The following is a 16493-nucleotide window of genomic DNA, read 5'->3' on the forward strand; positions in this document are numbered from 1 at the left end:
ATTAACACTTCAAACATTAACGTCATTGTGGATGCTCTAGCCCATGTGTGTATTTTTTTTTTAAATTTTATTTATTAGAAAATTATAAATTTTAAAATTAAAAATTGTACGATTATTTTTTTTTACGTAAGATTATTATTAAAAATAATAATAATTTAAATATTTTAAAATATATTTATTTAATATAATATAATTTTAAGATTATTGAATAAACCGTGAAATTTATAAATAATGAATATTAATGTTAAAAGTAAAGTGGATGGAAGAGATATGTTATTATAATAAATATATATGACAATGGACCTTATATTTTTTTAATGAGATAGTGAGTGTTATAATGAAAATGGATTGTGAATATTGTAATCATTTAACTAATTTGGATAATATTTGCAACTACGATTTCTCTAGTAACTCATAACTAGTTCAATGGAGTTATACGTAGAGTTTAGTTGGCTCAATCAATTTCAATAGACTTGAGTGGCTAATTTCTTGACTTAAGCATAACAGCTATCCTAAGTTGACTGAACCCTTTAGTAAAGAAAAAGAATGTTATTTTCTTGGAAATCCTTAAGATCTTAGTTTGAGATTCAGCTAAAATATTGATTACTGTTAATAATCTCTCAACTGATTGATGCTTTTGAGTTCATCTTACTCCAGTTATTTAAGTCATCAAACCAACATTTAATCCCTTCACCTTTCAATCAGCTTATACACTATGCGCACACATCAGAAATAGAAAATGATCCTAACTTATAAATCCCTAGGAAATAAAATCTCTCCCATCTTAAAAAGCATCTTACCTCCCTTTCAAATGGCAGCCATATGGTTTCAGAAATGAAAACTAGCAATACAAATCTGAACATGAAGAACACAAACACCAGCCGAACAGTTTATTACGGTGTGCATTCGCATAGTTGCGTCGCACTAAGTTTTTAAACTAGAACCAGAAACACATTGTTTAACAACCGACGATACCATGAAGGAACGGAGCACAAACACAAACCATAACACCAACACTAACAGACTCGACCCACAGACGGACTACTAAATAGGCATCGATCATGTGAAGCTAGATAAAAGACCCCGAAAACAGTGCAAAGGATGGCGGAAGTTCAGTGGCCACCACGAAGGCGGAGCACCAGGTGAAGGGTGGACTCCTTTTGAATGTTATAGTCCGCCAGGGTGCGGCCGTCCTCGAGCTGCTTCCCTGCGAAGATGAGCCTCTGTTGATCCGGTGGGATCCCCTCCTTGTCCTGTATTTTCGCCTTCACATTGTCAATCGTGTCCGAGCTCTCAACCTCCAGAGTGATGGTTTTACCGGTGAGGGTCTTGACGAATATTTGCATTCCTCCCCTCAGCCTCAGCACCAAGTGAAGGGTAGACTCCTTCTGAATGTTGTAATCAGCCAAGGTGCGGCCGTCTTCCAGCTGCTTGCCGGCAAAGATGAGCCTTTGCTGATCTGGGGGGATGCCCTCCTTATCCTGGATCTTGGCCTTCACGTTGTCAATGGTGTCTGAACTCTCCACCTCGAGGGTGATGGTCTTGCCCGTCAAGGTCTTGACAAAGATCTGCATGCCTCCTCGCAGGCGGAGCACAAGGTGGAGGGTGGACTCCTTCTGAATATTGTAATCTGCTAGGGTGCGGCCGTCCTCCAGCTGCTTGCCGGCAAAAATCAACCTTTGCTGGTCTGGGGGGATGCCCTCTTTGTCCTGAATCTTGGCCTTGACATTGTCAATAGTGTCGGAGCTCTCCACCTCAAGGGTGATGGTCTTGCCAGTCAAGGTTTTAACGAAGATCTGCATACCACCACGAAGGCGGAGCACGAGGTGAAGGGTAGACTCCTTCTGGATATTGTAGTCGGCCAACGTGCGGCCATCTTCAAGCTGCTTGCCAGCAAAAATCAACCTTTGCTGGTCCGGGGGGATGCCCTCCTTGTCCTGGATCTTGGCTTTGACATTATCAATGGTATCAGACGATTCGACCTCAAGTGTGATAGTCTTGCCGGTTAGGGTTTTAACGAAGATCTGCATGCCACCACGGAGACGGAGCACAAGGTGGAGCGTAGACTCTTTCTGAATGTTGTAGTCCGCAAGGGTGCGACCGTCCTCGAGCTGCTTCCCGGCAAAGATCAACCTTTGCTGGTCCGGAGGGATCCCTTCCTTGTCCTGGATCTTGGCTTTTACATTGTCGATGGTGTCAGAAGATTCCACCTCAAGGGTGATGGTCTTGCCAGTCAGAGTTTTAACGAAGATCTGCATCTGATTGACATAATAAAGCATACTTAGCATACCATCACACAGATCGAAGATAACTATAGATCAATCATCACAAACGAAAGAAAAACAGGGGGAAAAGAGACTAATTTGCGCCGATCAAATTGAAGAAAATATCATCCACAGATCCGACCTAACAAAAATAAAGGAATTACAAGAAACACGTTGAGACTACATAATCAAAGACTAATAACAATCTATCAAGACAACCATATCAAGAAAACCCAAAATAAAACAAAAGTGTTAAATAATCAAAGAACATAAATAAAAAAATAAAATAATAATAATAATAAAACCTCTAGAGAAGAAAAAAGAGCCTTGAGAGCCTCTTGATGAGATAGATGATCAAATGCAGAGAAAAGAGGCGAGACCCAGAGTCTCATTTATAGCAATCTAGACGAATATGAACACCGAAAGGTGAGGTTACCGAATGGCCACTAGGACCATTGCGTCGTTGGAGGGACGCCTAACTTGCAATTACTACTACGTTTCGTACCGTTCATGGGCCTAAGTCGGCCCACGTTTCTCCTCCAACCAAACTCCGAGTACGTTTCGAGTGCGAAGCAGGGCGTCGAAACGAAACCACATTTTCGCCCGTCAGTTGATTAGTTCTTCTCACTGGCCCAGACGGTAACGGCGTTTCATCCGAGGCCCCCTTCGTCCGTTAGCACTTAAATTACGGTGGTTCATGCATCTGATTCTGCTTGCGGAATGCATTACGCCAAATTTTGATTATTAATTATTAATTTCATTGTTCAGATTTAATGTTTTACTCGAGTCGATAAAAAAAGAAAAATTAAATTGAACCTAGTCCATGAAGATTGCCGGATACATTTTAAAAGAATATATATTTGTATTTAGTTTGATCGGCTTTATTTTTAAAATTTTCACTTGGGCGAAGTTGAATAATGGTTTTTTGAACCCCAGACCGGTACTTCCGAACCGGGTGCGGTTCCTCTCAGTTCTCACCGGACTCCTCACCGTGACGAGAGCCGGTCGGGTCATCGGAAATTCGGAATGCTTCATCTTTTTTAGTTCCCTCTGCGTTCCCAGATCCACGCCGCGGATTGGAGTCTGTGGAGATCTCACTCACGCCTCTCGTTCTCCGGCGTCCGCGAGACGAGACCTCGTTCATTTTCTTGAATTCGTTTGGTACTAATCTCCTCCTTCCTCTGTCCATGCCCATCTTGATGTTTGTCGTGTTCCTCGCGCTAACTTGTTTCTTCAGCCGGATCAATCTAGGTTTAGGGTTTCGATCTGAAGTTGTACGGTTGGTGTCATTTCGTTTCAGGAATGTCATGCGCAGAGATTGCTCCTCAATCCGCTTTGTTTTGTATTTTGTCATTTTGTCTGAGAGGTGTAGAGTCAAGAATGGTTCTTTTTGTTTTCTCTTACGAAAATTTGCTTTAACCTCTATCCAAGACTCGAGATGTCATGATTGATGCGACTTGCTGAGTCTTTGTGCCTATGAATATAAGCGTATCATTAGTGAATGATTATTTTGATTTGGTTGGAACTGGTCCTCCTGCTTTTGAACCTGGTGTCTCCATCTCTATCCCTCGATTTTTTTTTTTCATGAATTTTGTAGTGATATCTGATGTTCTTCGCTGATTTTGGGTCGATTAGGATTCTTTACCTATTATAAATTCCTGACTCATTTCTCATTTGAGGCTGAGTTAAGGCTTGCTATTGCTGCCAAGTTACTTGAGAAAATTTTTTATAAATGTGTATAGGTGATCCATGATCCTTATGTACTCTTGTGACGCTTCCTTCTCTCTCATAATCACCGATATTTCTGCCCAAGTATACCAGCATTACACTCATTGCTTGAGATACGTAAATTTCCAATAGTACTAGAAACAAAGTGATATCGGTTATTGGCATTATTACTTAGTGCCATTTAAACCAATCAATATGATTTACTGGCGAATTTCCTGTAATATGTCATTTGTTTTTTTTTTTAGCTCAGGTTATGCCTAGCAGCCAATTGGGAATCTAGAATATTTTTATTCACTCTGACATAATGAAGGAGCACTGTTTTGGAGCTGATTCCTTGGGCGCTTGATACAAAATTTATAATGTCTGGGCTTTTAAATGTAACTGCTACTTCCTTTGGTTTTCACAAAATATATTTCTTGCTATTTCTATTGGCCTCAATACTTTTAATGAATATTGAGTTTTGCTATTTGTCTCTCCTTTCTATTATACTTCCAATCAAGCATCTGTCTGGCATTCATATTTTTCCTTTAGTTGTTGACTGTAACACTCTTGCTTATGTATACAGATCTAATCATTTAAAAGCATTGACTATAATTTACAGGTCTATTTAATGGTTTAAGTGGTATGCATTGTCAACAACTGCTTGATAATGGAATTACCTTTTGTTTCTTAAACTTAGTCATTTGTTATTTATTGTGCTACCTCTGCCTTTTGTCATTCAGTCAGCTCTTATTAGTCTCATTAATTTCATAATAACGAGGCTGGGAACTTTTGTATGAGTCTCAAATTTAGTTACAAGTGCTTAACCTTTTCTCAGTTGTATTGCAAAGTAATGGCTAATGCATTCTTCATTGATATCCTCTATAGATATGTTTATGCATAATTGTTATAATACATAGATCCAACTATTGCAAAAGCCTGAGTTTTTATGTAAAGATTGGTATAAATTCAGTGATTACTTATTTTTCTCCATTTATAACTACCTTATGTTGTTTCATGAACATGTGCAACGAGATTACATATTACTTGAACTTGAATTTTGGAATTTCAAGAGATATATGTGTAACTCAGTTCAGACTTATTAGTCTTACTATGTGGGCATGTGAGCCTGAGTAATTTCAATATTGCATATGTAGATGACATTTTAGTTTTGATCACCATTTGCTTATTGCATTTTTCTTGTTAATGCTTTTGAGTAATTGGTGTCTATGACGACTTGAAAATTTTATGCAAGAGAATAAAACCCAATGCCAGTGTGCCAAATTATCTGCTTGATGCAAGCTGCTAAATTTTTACTGTCCCTTTAAACTTATCCACAAGCTTTAGGACATTATTATATTCTTGGCAGTCTAAATTGCCTAATGATCAGTTTCTTTTGAGTTGCATTAGATTCTTCAATGTCATTGTTAATTCTGCAGTAGTACTTGTGATTACCTATTTTAGTAAATTTTACATGCTTTTAGGGCACTCAATTTGCAATATGGATGAGTAAACTAATTTGTACTAAAAAGTAATACAAAATGAGTAATGTTTGGTGTATATTGCAAATGTTCAAATACAAATACGTGACGTCATGGTTTGGCCTTTGACCATACCAAGTTAGATAAAATTTGGCATATGGTAGTGTTTTAACTTGTCTCCCTTTTCTTGATAAAATACTGGACCTTTTGGTGACAGCCAACACTTAATGATCCGGCATCAAATCTCGATTCCTCAGGCCGTCCCTACACTACATCGTTTTCTGGCCAGTCTAATACAACACCTGGATTTCATCACTCCGGTTAGACATTTTACTTAAAACCTTGTTGAAGATATACACAGTTTTTTTTTTTTTTTTTGACTGTTTGCACAAAAATAGGTGCTCTGCAAGGGTTGCATAACATTCATGGAAGCTACAACCTACCAAACATGCCTGGTTCATTTGCATCAAGAAATGTAACTATAGGTGCTGCCCCATTAGGTAGTTTTCAGCAACCAGGGGGAAGCATTTCTAGTGGGCGGTTTGCATCAAACAATATTTTGGTTGCATCGACTCAGGTTTGATCTCAGTTTAATGGCACATTAGTTCACTTCAACATGTTATCTGCTGTTAATATCTGCTTAGCCATGTTTCTTTGTCCCATCACACTTGGAAAGTGCTTATAAAGTTGGGCAGGGGGTTTTATTGATAAAATGAAGAATCCACTGCAGCCAATATTCTCTTGGGCATGACCATACATAACCTATAGTTGAAAAGGGTGGACAATTAGTGAGAGCTGTTATTAATTCCACCCACTGCATCATATGTATGTTCTATGTCACATTGGTCATTGATTTCTTCTGGGCTATGTGTATTTAGTTTCTGTGTTCAGATGTTATTACTATGAGCTATATTGTCTTTTGCATTTATTCTCTTTTAGAATCTGAGTTTTTTATTCTGAATTTTTTCTTCTTGCAGATGACTCACGGCCCTGGTGTCTCAAATAGAGGGGGTATTGATGTTGGAAATCATTCTTTTGGTAGTAGTAACATGAATGGAGTTGGTGGGTCAATTTCTGGCCTGTCCTCTAGTTCAGCTACTGGTAACCGTAGTTCTGTTCCTGGTTTGGGGGTATCTCCTGCTTTGGGTAATGTAGGCCCACGACTTGCAAGCACTATGGGAAACATTGTTGGTGGCGATAACATGGAAAGAAACATCAATTCTGGAGGATTATCCATGCCTGGTTTAGTCTCGCGTGTAAATTTAGCTACAAATAGTGGATCTGGGAACTTCAATGTACAAGGACCCAACAGACTGATCAGTGGCATTCTCCAACAGGGTAGCTTTCTCGATTTATCTGGAAGATTTATTTGCATGATTTAGAAACTTTAATTTGACAAACTTGTTCTGTTGCATTTTCACACAGAGAAACCTCTCTAAAACCTTTATACACTGCTGTGCAAATTACCCTGAGAAACTAAACTTGCGATATTAGACCTTTTGCAGAAATGTTTTAGCCAATATGAAATTTGCTGTAATTTTGGTCCATATATTTTGATTTCCTGTATTTATCTCAGGTAAATATTAGTTCTCTAATTCAAATTGTATTGATCATCAGCTCCAGTACAAATTGTTAATCACACACTTTAATCTACATATTTGTCATAAGGATATTTGCCTAGAGAAATGGTCTCTCTGTGACAAATTTTTTTGTTGTAAGCATTATTTTGTCATGGTGATAATGATTTGAAACAGGTTTACACTATCTACCATATTAATTGCTATTCTTACTGTGACTTGATTGCTACACTTCGTCACTTTCGTAGGGTTGTAAATAAGCAAGTAGACCTCCTTGCTACTCAAGGAAAAGGATAAATTATATTTAACAATGTGTATTTGGAATTTCATGTATATTACATTTCTTAATATATATGAATATTGTAGGCTTGTCTAAATTTCATCATGTACTAGATGAATATAGTTTGAGCTTGAGGATTTATTTGTGAATGAAGTATCTGTTTTGTGTTGTATTAACATGCTTGTCTTATGTCTTTCTGGGATGTAGTAATGTTTGCCATTTGCACTATACAATTGTTAATCATCATCATGATCAAACTATGCTAGTCTCAATTATTTGGGGTCGGCTACTTGGATTTTATTCCTCCAATGATCTCTATACAAAGCTATAGCTATATCACTAATAATATTCAAATTAAAATCATTTTAAATTAAGTTAGATAGCGATTACTTTGGTCCCCTACTCATTACACCTTCAGTTATATCCAATATATCTTTTTATAGTGTATTGGCTGTCTTTGAGCGTGCCCTTATCATTTTAACTTATTCTGTCTCATTTTATCATGCATTAGAATTACACCGATTTACTATGAAGTGCTAGTATTTTTTTTTTATTTTATCTTTTTAATAATCCCACAAAACCATGGTGCTACTAGTATGCATTAAAAAAGAAAGGTGCAAGAAATTTATGTCATCATTGAAGATCTTGTAACGGAGAAAAACAAGAATATCATATGAATAGCACCAGAGATGCTAATTTAGCAATAGTATATGCTAGGTGCGTAGACCACTGCAGTCTTCTTCCATGTTTGAGAGGAGGCCATGACATTACCTTTTTTTTTTTTCTTTTCCTGTTTAGGTGGCAGCTCAGATTTTTCTGTGGATTTGCATCAGAAGGAACAACTTCATGAAAGTATTTCTACCTTGCTGTCTCCTCATTTACCTGTCAGTTGAACTTGGTGAATTCATTTGGTTATCCAGTCTTCAATCATAACTTTACTTCACTCGTATGTTATTTTGATACTCAACTAGATGACTAGATCTACTGGATTTAGCATAGGAGGGACTTTCCCACCTAATCGTCAACAACAGCAGTTGCATGCTACTGCAGCTAGTAGTGGCGGACTTCCATTTACACCTGGAAACAATCAAGATCTACGCTCACATGGCTCTGATTTCTTTCCTTCATCTCATGGGAAATATCATTCACGGGTATCTTACTCTATCTAATGTTTTTTTTTTCTTCTAGACAGCCTACGTTGGGTGATTGTATATATTGCTATTAATTATATGGTTTCGCCCTTGATTTTGTACAGATTCAAAACAGTGGAGCCCCTAGGATCGGAATGAGACAATTGAACTCTCCTGCTTCTGGTATGAGTGCATATGATCAGCTGATGCAGCAATATCAACAACCGCAAGGCCAATCTCAATTTCGACTACAGCAGATACCTGATGTTAGTCAATCCTATAGGGATCAGAATGTTAGGTCAACTCCAGGGTTACAAATTCCTCCTGATCCATTTGGTTTACTGGGCTTGTTGAGTGTTAATAGGATGAACAATCCTGATCTATCATCTCTTGCGATAGGAATTGATTTGACAACACTAGGACTGAACTTGAACTCATCAGACAATATTCATAAAACATTTGGTTCTCCATGGTGTAATGAGCCTGCAAAGGGGGAGCCTGATTATTGCGTTCCCACATGTTATTATGCCAAACCACCTCCTTGCCTACATGTAAGCTTGTGCGTTTTTTTTATGCATCGAGTGTATAACTTAATAGATCTCTTTTGTGCATGTAGCACATATATATCTCGAAATTTCAGCTATCGACCCTGTTTTACATTTTTTATAGGTATTCTATTCCTCTCTTTTATTTTGATGTTTCTCTTGCAAGTATTGTTCCTTTAATTTTTCTTTGTTATTCCTGATTCTTGCAGTATGCCAAAAGATGAAGCTCAACTTCATGCGTCTTATGAACTGTAATTTCTGCTCTTTAGACTTATTTGCATACTCCAGTATCTATTTTTATGGTTCTCAGTTGGGGTTCCACTCCCTAAGCTAGTATTTTGTGTTGACAATCTTAAACTTCTGGCAATTTTCTCCAATTCCAGTTTTCATTCTTTGCTGAATAATTTTGTGCACCAGTTCATCATAGATGCAAGAAATTATGTACTATCTTGGTATCTATCTGTCATTGAGAAGGAACATTTTTATTCAAATTTTTGCATCAGACAAATCGAATGCCGTGCCTTCTGTTCCTTGTCCAAGGAAATATGTGAGCTCCAGTTTGTTAGCATGTAATTTTTAATAGTGTCTTAACAATTGGCCTACATTACAATTTATGCCTGCATTATAGCCTTCCAACTGTCTCATCAAAAGTTTTTTGCAGGTATTCTCGAGGTTGGTTATACCACGAAGACCTACAGTTTTGGTTTAAAAGAGTTCCAAACACCGAGCCTCTTGTGAAGGCCCATGCATATGAAGGAGGATCATACCTATGTTTTGATCCGAGCACGTGGAGAACAATTTCGAAGGTTTGACATATGAAGGAGGATCATACCTATGTTTTGATCCGAGCACGTGGAGAACAATTTCGAAGGTTTGACATAAGACATGCTGCATTATTACCCTTCATTTTAAGTTACTTCACGTCTCTGCTTGTTCAACCGCAGGAGCACCTCGTTTTGCAATATGAAGCAGTGGAAAAGGAACCAATACTCCCATCTCATCATCTTTAGGATCAACCAAAAACAGGTCCTTGTAAAACAGATCTTGTCACTTTTAGAATAAAGCATTCCAATCCAATTCTTCTCTTCTTCCCCATTTGAGTGCTTTATAGTTTTTCGCCTTGGTTTGGCTTATCCTTGCAGAAATGGCATTTTCTTTCACTGCAGCGTAGCATTAAACTAACCTTTTATAAAACCCTCGATAATATTTTGAAAATGAGGTATGTGTCGTTGGAGTGTAGTAAGAAAAGTACACTTGACCTCTTATTGAGTTGGCAACTACAAATCAAGTTATGTCTTCTCATCCTCTTATTGGATCCTATGGCCTTTGCGATTTGATCATCTTTAGGCTATGATCCTTCATTTGTTCATGGAACAATAGATCGTCTTCTTTCCTTTTTTTTCGTTTTTTTTTTTTTTTTGATGATTTAACATGATAACACTGAATCTATCACCACAAGCAGCCTTCTTATGCCCAAACTCCATGTATATCTAATACCCATCATGCTCCCTTTACCTAAAGGAGTGGGTGATGGATGGATGAAACAAACTTAGAAGCATGAGAAGAGAATAGAAACGGAAAGAAATCTCTTCCTCTACATATTTGTTTATCTTGATTGAGGAAGGTGCACATGCAGTGTAAATTTTATAACTAGAAAAGGACATATGTGTCATTTTTTAGATATATGACATAATTTTGTTAGTTAAAAAAATACATACGTTATTTTTTTGGTATATAGTGTAATTTTATGAATAAAAAATGATATATACATTATATTTTTTTTCATCCGTTGTTTTCTGTTCTATTTTGAGATGATTAATTTTGACTCTCAAATTATTTGCTGATGGATTACGTTTTTCTTCCCTCTTAAATTTTTAATGAAATAAATGATGAAAATTTTTTCACTATGAATTTTTTTTTTAATTTTACTTTCCACTCTTCCAAATAAAATCCTCTAGTGATTATAGATGATACCTCTCAAACTCACACAATTGAAAGAGCCACTAACACTAATTGATGCATTTATATTAGATTCATGAGGCAAAATATTTGATTAATTGGATAACCATTTTCATTCTAGATGGATCATTTATTATATGTTCAATAAGTATTTGATATATTCAAATAAAAGAGGTTTTCCTTTCAAATGGATATCAACAAATATGGGACCACAAATTGTGTCAATAGATATTAAGTCATGGCAGAAAATAAAAAAAAAAACATTGATACTTATCCATTTCATCAAAAGTTCGCTCTCCATTTTTAAAATTTATCAAAACAATATTTTATCGATAATGATATACCCAAAGTACCTGTATACACCACTTTAAAGTAGTTTTGTTTAAAATTATATCATTTTAAAATAATCTTATTCAAAATATTAGATTTCCGACAAGTTGACATTACTCCATACGAGTTGCCAGATTTGGCCGGTGGCTTGACATTTAATAATAAACCCAATGGAGATATAGAAATATATCATATTTCATCTCACAATAAATGCACAACAGCCAGCAACTTAAGGATTGTAATAATAGTAACTTATAATTTTGTCATCCCCTCTCTCTCTCTCTCTCTGTGTTTTTTTTTCCTTTTGCAGTTCATTTTTCTCATTGAATCTAGTTTATTTTAACATATGTGATGAGCTTAAATAAATTAACAAAACCAGAAATGTTCGTTTCCTGTTGATCCAATGGCGTCTCCTCCACTCAGGCGACAAGTATATCATCTAGGATGTTAAAAATAACTCTAATCTTATATCCGATCTAAATTGATCTGAAAAAAATTAGATTTGGATTGAATATTTTTAGATTCAGAATGGGATTGAAAATTTTCAAATTGAAAATTTTCATATCAGATTCGGATTAAATTCAGATGATTTAGTAGATTTTTAGAATTATATCACATTTTAAAAATAATAAAATATTTTTATATATATTAATATCAATATTAGTGTAATAATAATACAGTATTAAAATAAAAATTTTTAAAAAAACATTTTTAATCAAGTTGAACGAATTCGGATTTAGAAATTTCGAATTAAATTCAACTTCGATTCGAGTTGGATAAAAAAAAAATTCAATTCAACCTGTACCCATCCAAATTGACACCCTTACCTCCACTCTTGCCGTGTTGGAAGAAACTCCATCATCACTAAAACCTTACAGCATTTGAATGTTGCTCCTCTTAGGAGTCAGAATTCGGATTATTAGATCATAGTCAACATCATGTCTTTTTAATTTGATGCTGAACACAACGAGGAACATAGGCATAACTACTTGCTTACGGAAAGAAAAGGAGAAAAGGGAAGAGAAAGTATTTATTTGTGAATAATTCTGTGTATTTTGAGGTCCGCTACAATATTGGTTGGTTCAGTAAACGTAAAAGACTGAAGGAGTGGACGAACAAGGGGAAAAGATCACCGCAGAACATCACATGCATGCATGTACAACTTCCAGCTCCGTCTTGTGGTCCTTCATGGCTCTTCACCTCACAGTGGTCCTTCTTCACCTCTCCTGCTCTCTTTTGCTGAACCTATCCATTCTTTTTCAGGACTCAGTGCGGCTTTTCTGTCACCTTGCCCGGGGTTTCCTGTACCTGGTGTGGACGATTGTCGTATTTTGGTGGGTGGTGATATAGCTAACACTTATGGTGGAAATCACAGTAATTAGTACAAGGCATGTGAGTAGCGAATTGGATGAGTAAATGGTAGGCTAGACTGCCTTCCCATGAAGCTTACAATGGAAAACTGCTGGAAAAAGAAGGGAGAAACACACACAGGGACGTTTGCAACTTATCTTTTGCTATATTCCACTATCTTTTTTGCATAATCAAAAGTTTGAGAGAGAAAAGAGAGGGATCACGATCCCCTAATGGAGTCTATATTGGACTGAGTCTTACATGGATGGGGTGAGCTCGCTCACTCCCCCTTGGCTATATTGAACTTCACATTCCAACAGCTCCATGGCCAGAGGGCAACCTGATGATGACAACAATTGTATTGTAGCAGCATTTTGTGTAGTCTTGGAAGTATGCAAGCTCAGAGACTTATTTTGACAAACTTAAGTTACTAGTGGTTTTACCTTGGCATGTGGAGGAAGCATGCGCTTAGAGAGGGCTTGTCAGGCAAAGACGTGATCGGCAACAATGTGGAGGCTATTAGATGGTCGTCATTGTTGCTTGTATTCACAACAGAAGTACCATCTTCATTGTTAGGGAGTGAATCGAGCATGAAGAGTGATTTGGCCGGGGAGGCAAATGGGCTATCAGGCAAGTTATGATCAGCGCTGCAGCGAAACATGAGAACAAGTTGTAGCAGCTATGCTTTGTTGCTTAAGGATAAAAGAGTGAGTAACCTTTCTTGCAAATCGCCGTCTTCATTGAGGTTTGATTCACCAGCAGCTGCATTCTTATCATCACCATTTGATTTCTCTTCTGTTTCAGCAACACTGAGGCTCTTCTCTGAATAAAATTAAACAAGGATCATCTTAAGCTAAAAACTCTACGTTCGGATGGAAAAGCAACTACAACAATTAGAGGTGAACACACCCTCATTCAGTGAATCCTCCTGGCTACTGCTGCTGCAGATGTTGGAACCATTATTGCTGCTATCCACACTACCAATTGGTTGTGTGGCCGTAAGGGAGGGAGAATTGATGGATGCTGGAGCAGATGAGAAGCTTATGTTGTTTAGGTTGAGCCGGAGCCCCGTAAATCGCATAGCTTGCAGTTCAATTGCTCGCTGCAGCTCTGCTGCTTGTTGCTGCTCTTCTAGCTTTCTTCTTAGTAGTAGTTCCTGATTGAAACTGCCATTATTCAACATCATCCGCGTACCCACTGCACCATTTACATAGCATTAAGGTAACTTTAGAACAAAACAAAGGAACTAAAGAAAGATGAACTGGTTGCAAGAACTAACCAAGCTGTTGGAGGTCCAAGTTCTCAGCTTGTTGCTGCTGCTTCCTGATGAAAGAAAAGATCAATGAGACAAATGGGAACAATATTGTAAACCAAATGCAAGGAAGAAAAAGTATTCTAACAATGTGAAGGAGGGCATGCCTGAATTTTTCAGGAATCTTCCCCTTCTCCTTGTAAGGCTTAACGAGAACCCGGGAATCACAGACAAAGTGAGGGTTCCCCTTGGCTAGGATCAACTTCACAGTTTCCGGGTAGACGAAGGTCACGAAGCCAAACATTCTCTTCTGCTGAAATGGGATTCTCACGTCTTGCACTGGCCCGTAAATGCTAAAAACAAAAGTAAATGATCAAAGATTTGAGTTTTTGTGCTCAAGGAAGAGAGGCCGGGATCATCGAGAGTAATAAGTATTTATTGGTGCAAGATCTCCAACTAACCTGAAGTAATTGGAGACATCCTCTTCACTGAATGTGCTGTCAGCTGGGAAGGTCAAGTAGATCTGCCTTGAGCCAGGATTTGTCATCAAATCGTTTCTTTCCATTCTCGATGTACCTATGAACTTATGGGAATCGTCTCCAGCCAACATCAATGCTGCAGCTGCCGCTGCCGCAGTCGCCACCCTGTAGTAATTACAGATTCTTGATTCTGTGTGTGTGTGTGTGAAAGAGAGAGTGAGGTGCAAGAAAAGAGGTACCTTTGGCTTTCATTTTGCTGGTGCTGAAGCCAGAAGTTGAGGCATTTGCTCGAGGAAGACGAAGGCGACGGCGGCACCGAACCGGTAGGTGAGAAGGGGAAGGCGGACGCCATAAGATGCGAGACGTCGCCTATCCTCTGGCTCTTCGATCTTTGCAGAAGCTCTTGGCATTGCTGCTCCACCGCTGCGTCCATTTTATCCGCCGCGCCATCCTCCGGGAGCCCGTGGAGAAACCTGCAAGCGCTTCCATTCTTGCAATAGCCTCTCGCGAAGTAGAGGCACGGCTTCCAGCCGTACCCCGAGGCCGGGTCGCCGAGGCAAATGTCCGCGGCGGAGCTGCTTCGGCAGTGGTGGTAGCTGTTGATGCCCCAGCCCATCCTGTTGGGGAGCATCGCGCCGTCGCCGTTTCCGATAGGGCTCCGGCAATCGATGTCCCGGTTGAACGCATCGCTGCCCCTGCCGGCGTTCGCAGCGACGGAAAGGGCATGGCTGGAATTGGGAGCTGTGCCGTGGTCGCCGAGGAAAGACAACTGGTCCGCTAGGTGGAAATCATCAATGAGGTCGGCGCCGCCATAGAAGGGCGAGAGGCCGAGATTATTGGGGCTAACGAGCTCGTCAGAGCTCTGGTGCTCATCCAACGACGGACTCAAACCATCGCCGCCCATGCCGCTGTTGGAGCGGGAGAAAACGGGGGGCGGAGCCCACGAGGATGGCGAGGAGGCCGCTAGCAGGCGCGAGGTGGAGTTCTGGCGGAGGAGCAACGGTGAGGCATCGCCAGAAGGGGTTCCGGGAATCGAGGGCGGTGCGAGACCCAGCTCCTTTAGGGTTTTCAAGACCACGGACTGGAGCAGCGTCTCCGGGGCGAAGGCCAAGCGAATCATCTCCTGCTCGCCGTGCTCCTGCAGCAAGATCAGCCCCATGATCCTGTGGGCGTTCTCCGGGTCCAAGCTTTGGATCCTCGACAGCACTACTCTCGTCGCCTCGTAGGCGTCCATTGCTCGAAGCAAATAGATGCAAGCAGCAGCTTCCTCGCTCCACTTCCCCTGTTATAGCAACCTACAAGGAACAACAACAGAACAGAGGGCGACAGAGCATTAAAGCCTGGTGCTAACTCCTATTGGCCGCTGCTGCCATTAAAAGACATCGGAAAGAAGTAAAGCGCAAAGAGGAAAAACAAAAAAAAAGCAGAAGCTTGTACCGAGAGACTCGCTCTTCGCCAATAAAAAAGCTTCCTTTTTCCTCTCCTCCTCCTCCTCCTCCTCCTCCTCCTCCCTCTCTCCTTCAGCAGTTCTCAAGCGACCTCATTTCCAAAGAAACACAAGAGACTTTCTTCGACCTTATTTTATAATCGAACCACAGCCATAGCCTTGTCTGTTCGCCCTCTACGCTTCCGCTCTGCGCCTTGATCACAGAGAAGGGGTAGATCTTAGATCTCAAACAGTTCGTCTCTCTCTCTCTCTAAATACCCTAATTGCTCTTCCCCGAGACAAATCCAAATGGTGTTGGAATGGTCAGGCGACCCCTCCACTCCATCTCTCCTCCCTTTGTCATTGTTCTTTCGCCGTCGCTGTTGCCAACTTTTTACTGATGAGTTTTAATATATATCGTAGACTCCCACAATTACTATTCTGCAACGGGAGCTGACGACGCGCGCCTCAATAAATATGATATTAGTTCCATAATCTCGACGCCGGAGCCTGTGTGGGAGAAGGAAAAACTGGTGATTCAAAATTGTAAAAGATGCTCACTGTGGATACAGGAGAAGTTCAAATCAAGTTGGTCCGGGTATATCAGACTTGGTGAAGGATGCATGGACCTGTCTTGCGTTCAGAGGAAGTCAGAGCAGCAGCAGGCATTAGCCATTAGCCATTAGCCATTAGCCATTGCATAGCATGCAGCA

The 16493-nt window shown here is 39.4% G+C and overlaps 3 protein-coding genes and 1 non-coding gene across 21 annotated transcripts; 1 reads left to right on the plus strand and 3 right to left on the minus strand.

The window, feature by feature from the left end:
• Nucleotides 1-862: 862 nt before the first annotated feature.
• LOC122020905 (polyubiquitin-like) lies at nt 863-2640 on the minus strand. The gene is made up of 2 exons (XM_042578951.1): nt 2570-2640; nt 863-2258 (listed from the first exon to the last, which is right to left on the minus strand). The coding sequence occupies exon 2, from the start codon at nt 2256-2258 to the stop codon at nt 1113-1115; it is 1146 nt and encodes a 381-aa protein (XP_042434885.1). The 5' UTR covers nt 2570-2640; the 3' UTR covers nt 863-1112.
• Nucleotides 2641-3175: 535 nt separating this feature from the next.
• LOC122020915 (probable NOT transcription complex subunit VIP2) lies at nt 3176-10079 on the plus strand. 18 transcript variants are annotated; one of them, XM_042578976.1, is made up of 14 exons: nt 3176-3425; nt 4007-4076; nt 4243-4369; nt 5670-5772; nt 5851-6029; nt 6430-6790; nt 8108-8193; nt 8281-8460; nt 8565-8990; nt 9056-9108; nt 9194-9235; nt 9488-9553; nt 9646-9790; nt 9929-10079. In XM_042578976.1, the coding sequence occupies exons 3-14, from the start codon at nt 4352-4354 to the stop codon at nt 9992-9994; spliced, it is 1725 nt and encodes a 574-aa protein (XP_042434910.1). In that variant the 5' UTR covers nt 3176-3425; nt 4007-4076; nt 4243-4351; the 3' UTR covers nt 9995-10079. The 18 variants fall into 18 exon arrangements, 13 of the variants coding, with proteins under 13 accessions (XP_042434910.1, XP_042434895.1, XP_042434902.1 ...); XR_006122375.1 differs by lacking the exon at nt 4007-4076 and having other exon boundaries at nt 4238-4369; nt 9646-9855; XM_042578961.1 differs by lacking the exon at nt 4007-4076 and having other exon boundaries at nt 4238-4369.
• LOC122039383 lies at nt 5695-5772 on the minus strand. The gene has a single exon (XR_006128213.1). It is a non-coding gene; the product is annotated as a small nucleolar RNA snoR35 (small nucleolar RNA).
• Nucleotides 10080-12153: 2074 nt separating the features above from the next.
• Nucleotides 12154-16251, minus strand: LOC122021000 (zinc finger CCCH domain-containing protein 53-like). Its single transcript, XM_042579070.1, has 9 exons — nt 15792-16251; nt 14594-15649; nt 14337-14519; nt 14043-14228; nt 13903-13946; nt 13533-13820; nt 13340-13445; nt 13067-13270; nt 12154-12963 (listed from the first exon to the last, which is right to left on the minus strand). Exons 2-9 carry the CDS (start codon nt 15586-15588, stop codon nt 12930-12932), a joined length of 2040 nt encoding a protein of 679 aa, XP_042435004.1. The 5' UTR covers nt 15589-15649; nt 15792-16251; the 3' UTR covers nt 12154-12929.
• Nucleotides 16252-16493: the final 242 nt, after the last annotated feature.

This window comes from Zingiber officinale, chromosome 1A, assembly GCF_018446385.1.
Source record: "Zingiber officinale cultivar Zhangliang chromosome 1A, Zo_v1.1, whole genome shotgun sequence".
Taxonomy (NCBI): Eukaryota; Viridiplantae; Streptophyta; class Magnoliopsida; order Zingiberales; family Zingiberaceae; genus Zingiber; species Zingiber officinale.

Coding starts and splice junctions, on each gene's coding strand:
- LOC122020905 (XM_042578951.1), bottom strand. CDS start 2,258: ATGCAGATCTTCGTTAAAACTCTGACTGGCAAGACCATCACCCTTGAG.
- LOC122020915 (XM_042578976.1), top strand. Junction 9,236..9,487: donor CTTCATGCGTCTTATGAACT/GTAATTTCTGCT, acceptor TTTTTGCATCAG/ACAAATCGAATGCCGTGCCT. Junction 9,554..9,645: donor GAGCTCCAGTTTGTTAGCAT/GTAATTTTTAAT, acceptor AGTTTTTTGCAG/GTATTCTCGAGGTTGGTTAT.
- LOC122021000 (XM_042579070.1), bottom strand. CDS start 15,588: ATGGACGCCTACGAGGCGACGAGAGTAGTGCTGTCGAGGATCCAAAGC. Junction 13,821..13,902: donor CTTGGACCTCCAACAGCTTG/GTTAGTTCTTGC, acceptor TAAATGGTGCAG/TGGGTACGCGGATGATGTTG. Junction 13,271..13,339: donor GACGGCGATTTGCAAGAAAG/GTTACTCACTCT, acceptor GTTTCGCTGCAG/CGCTGATCATAACTTGCCTG.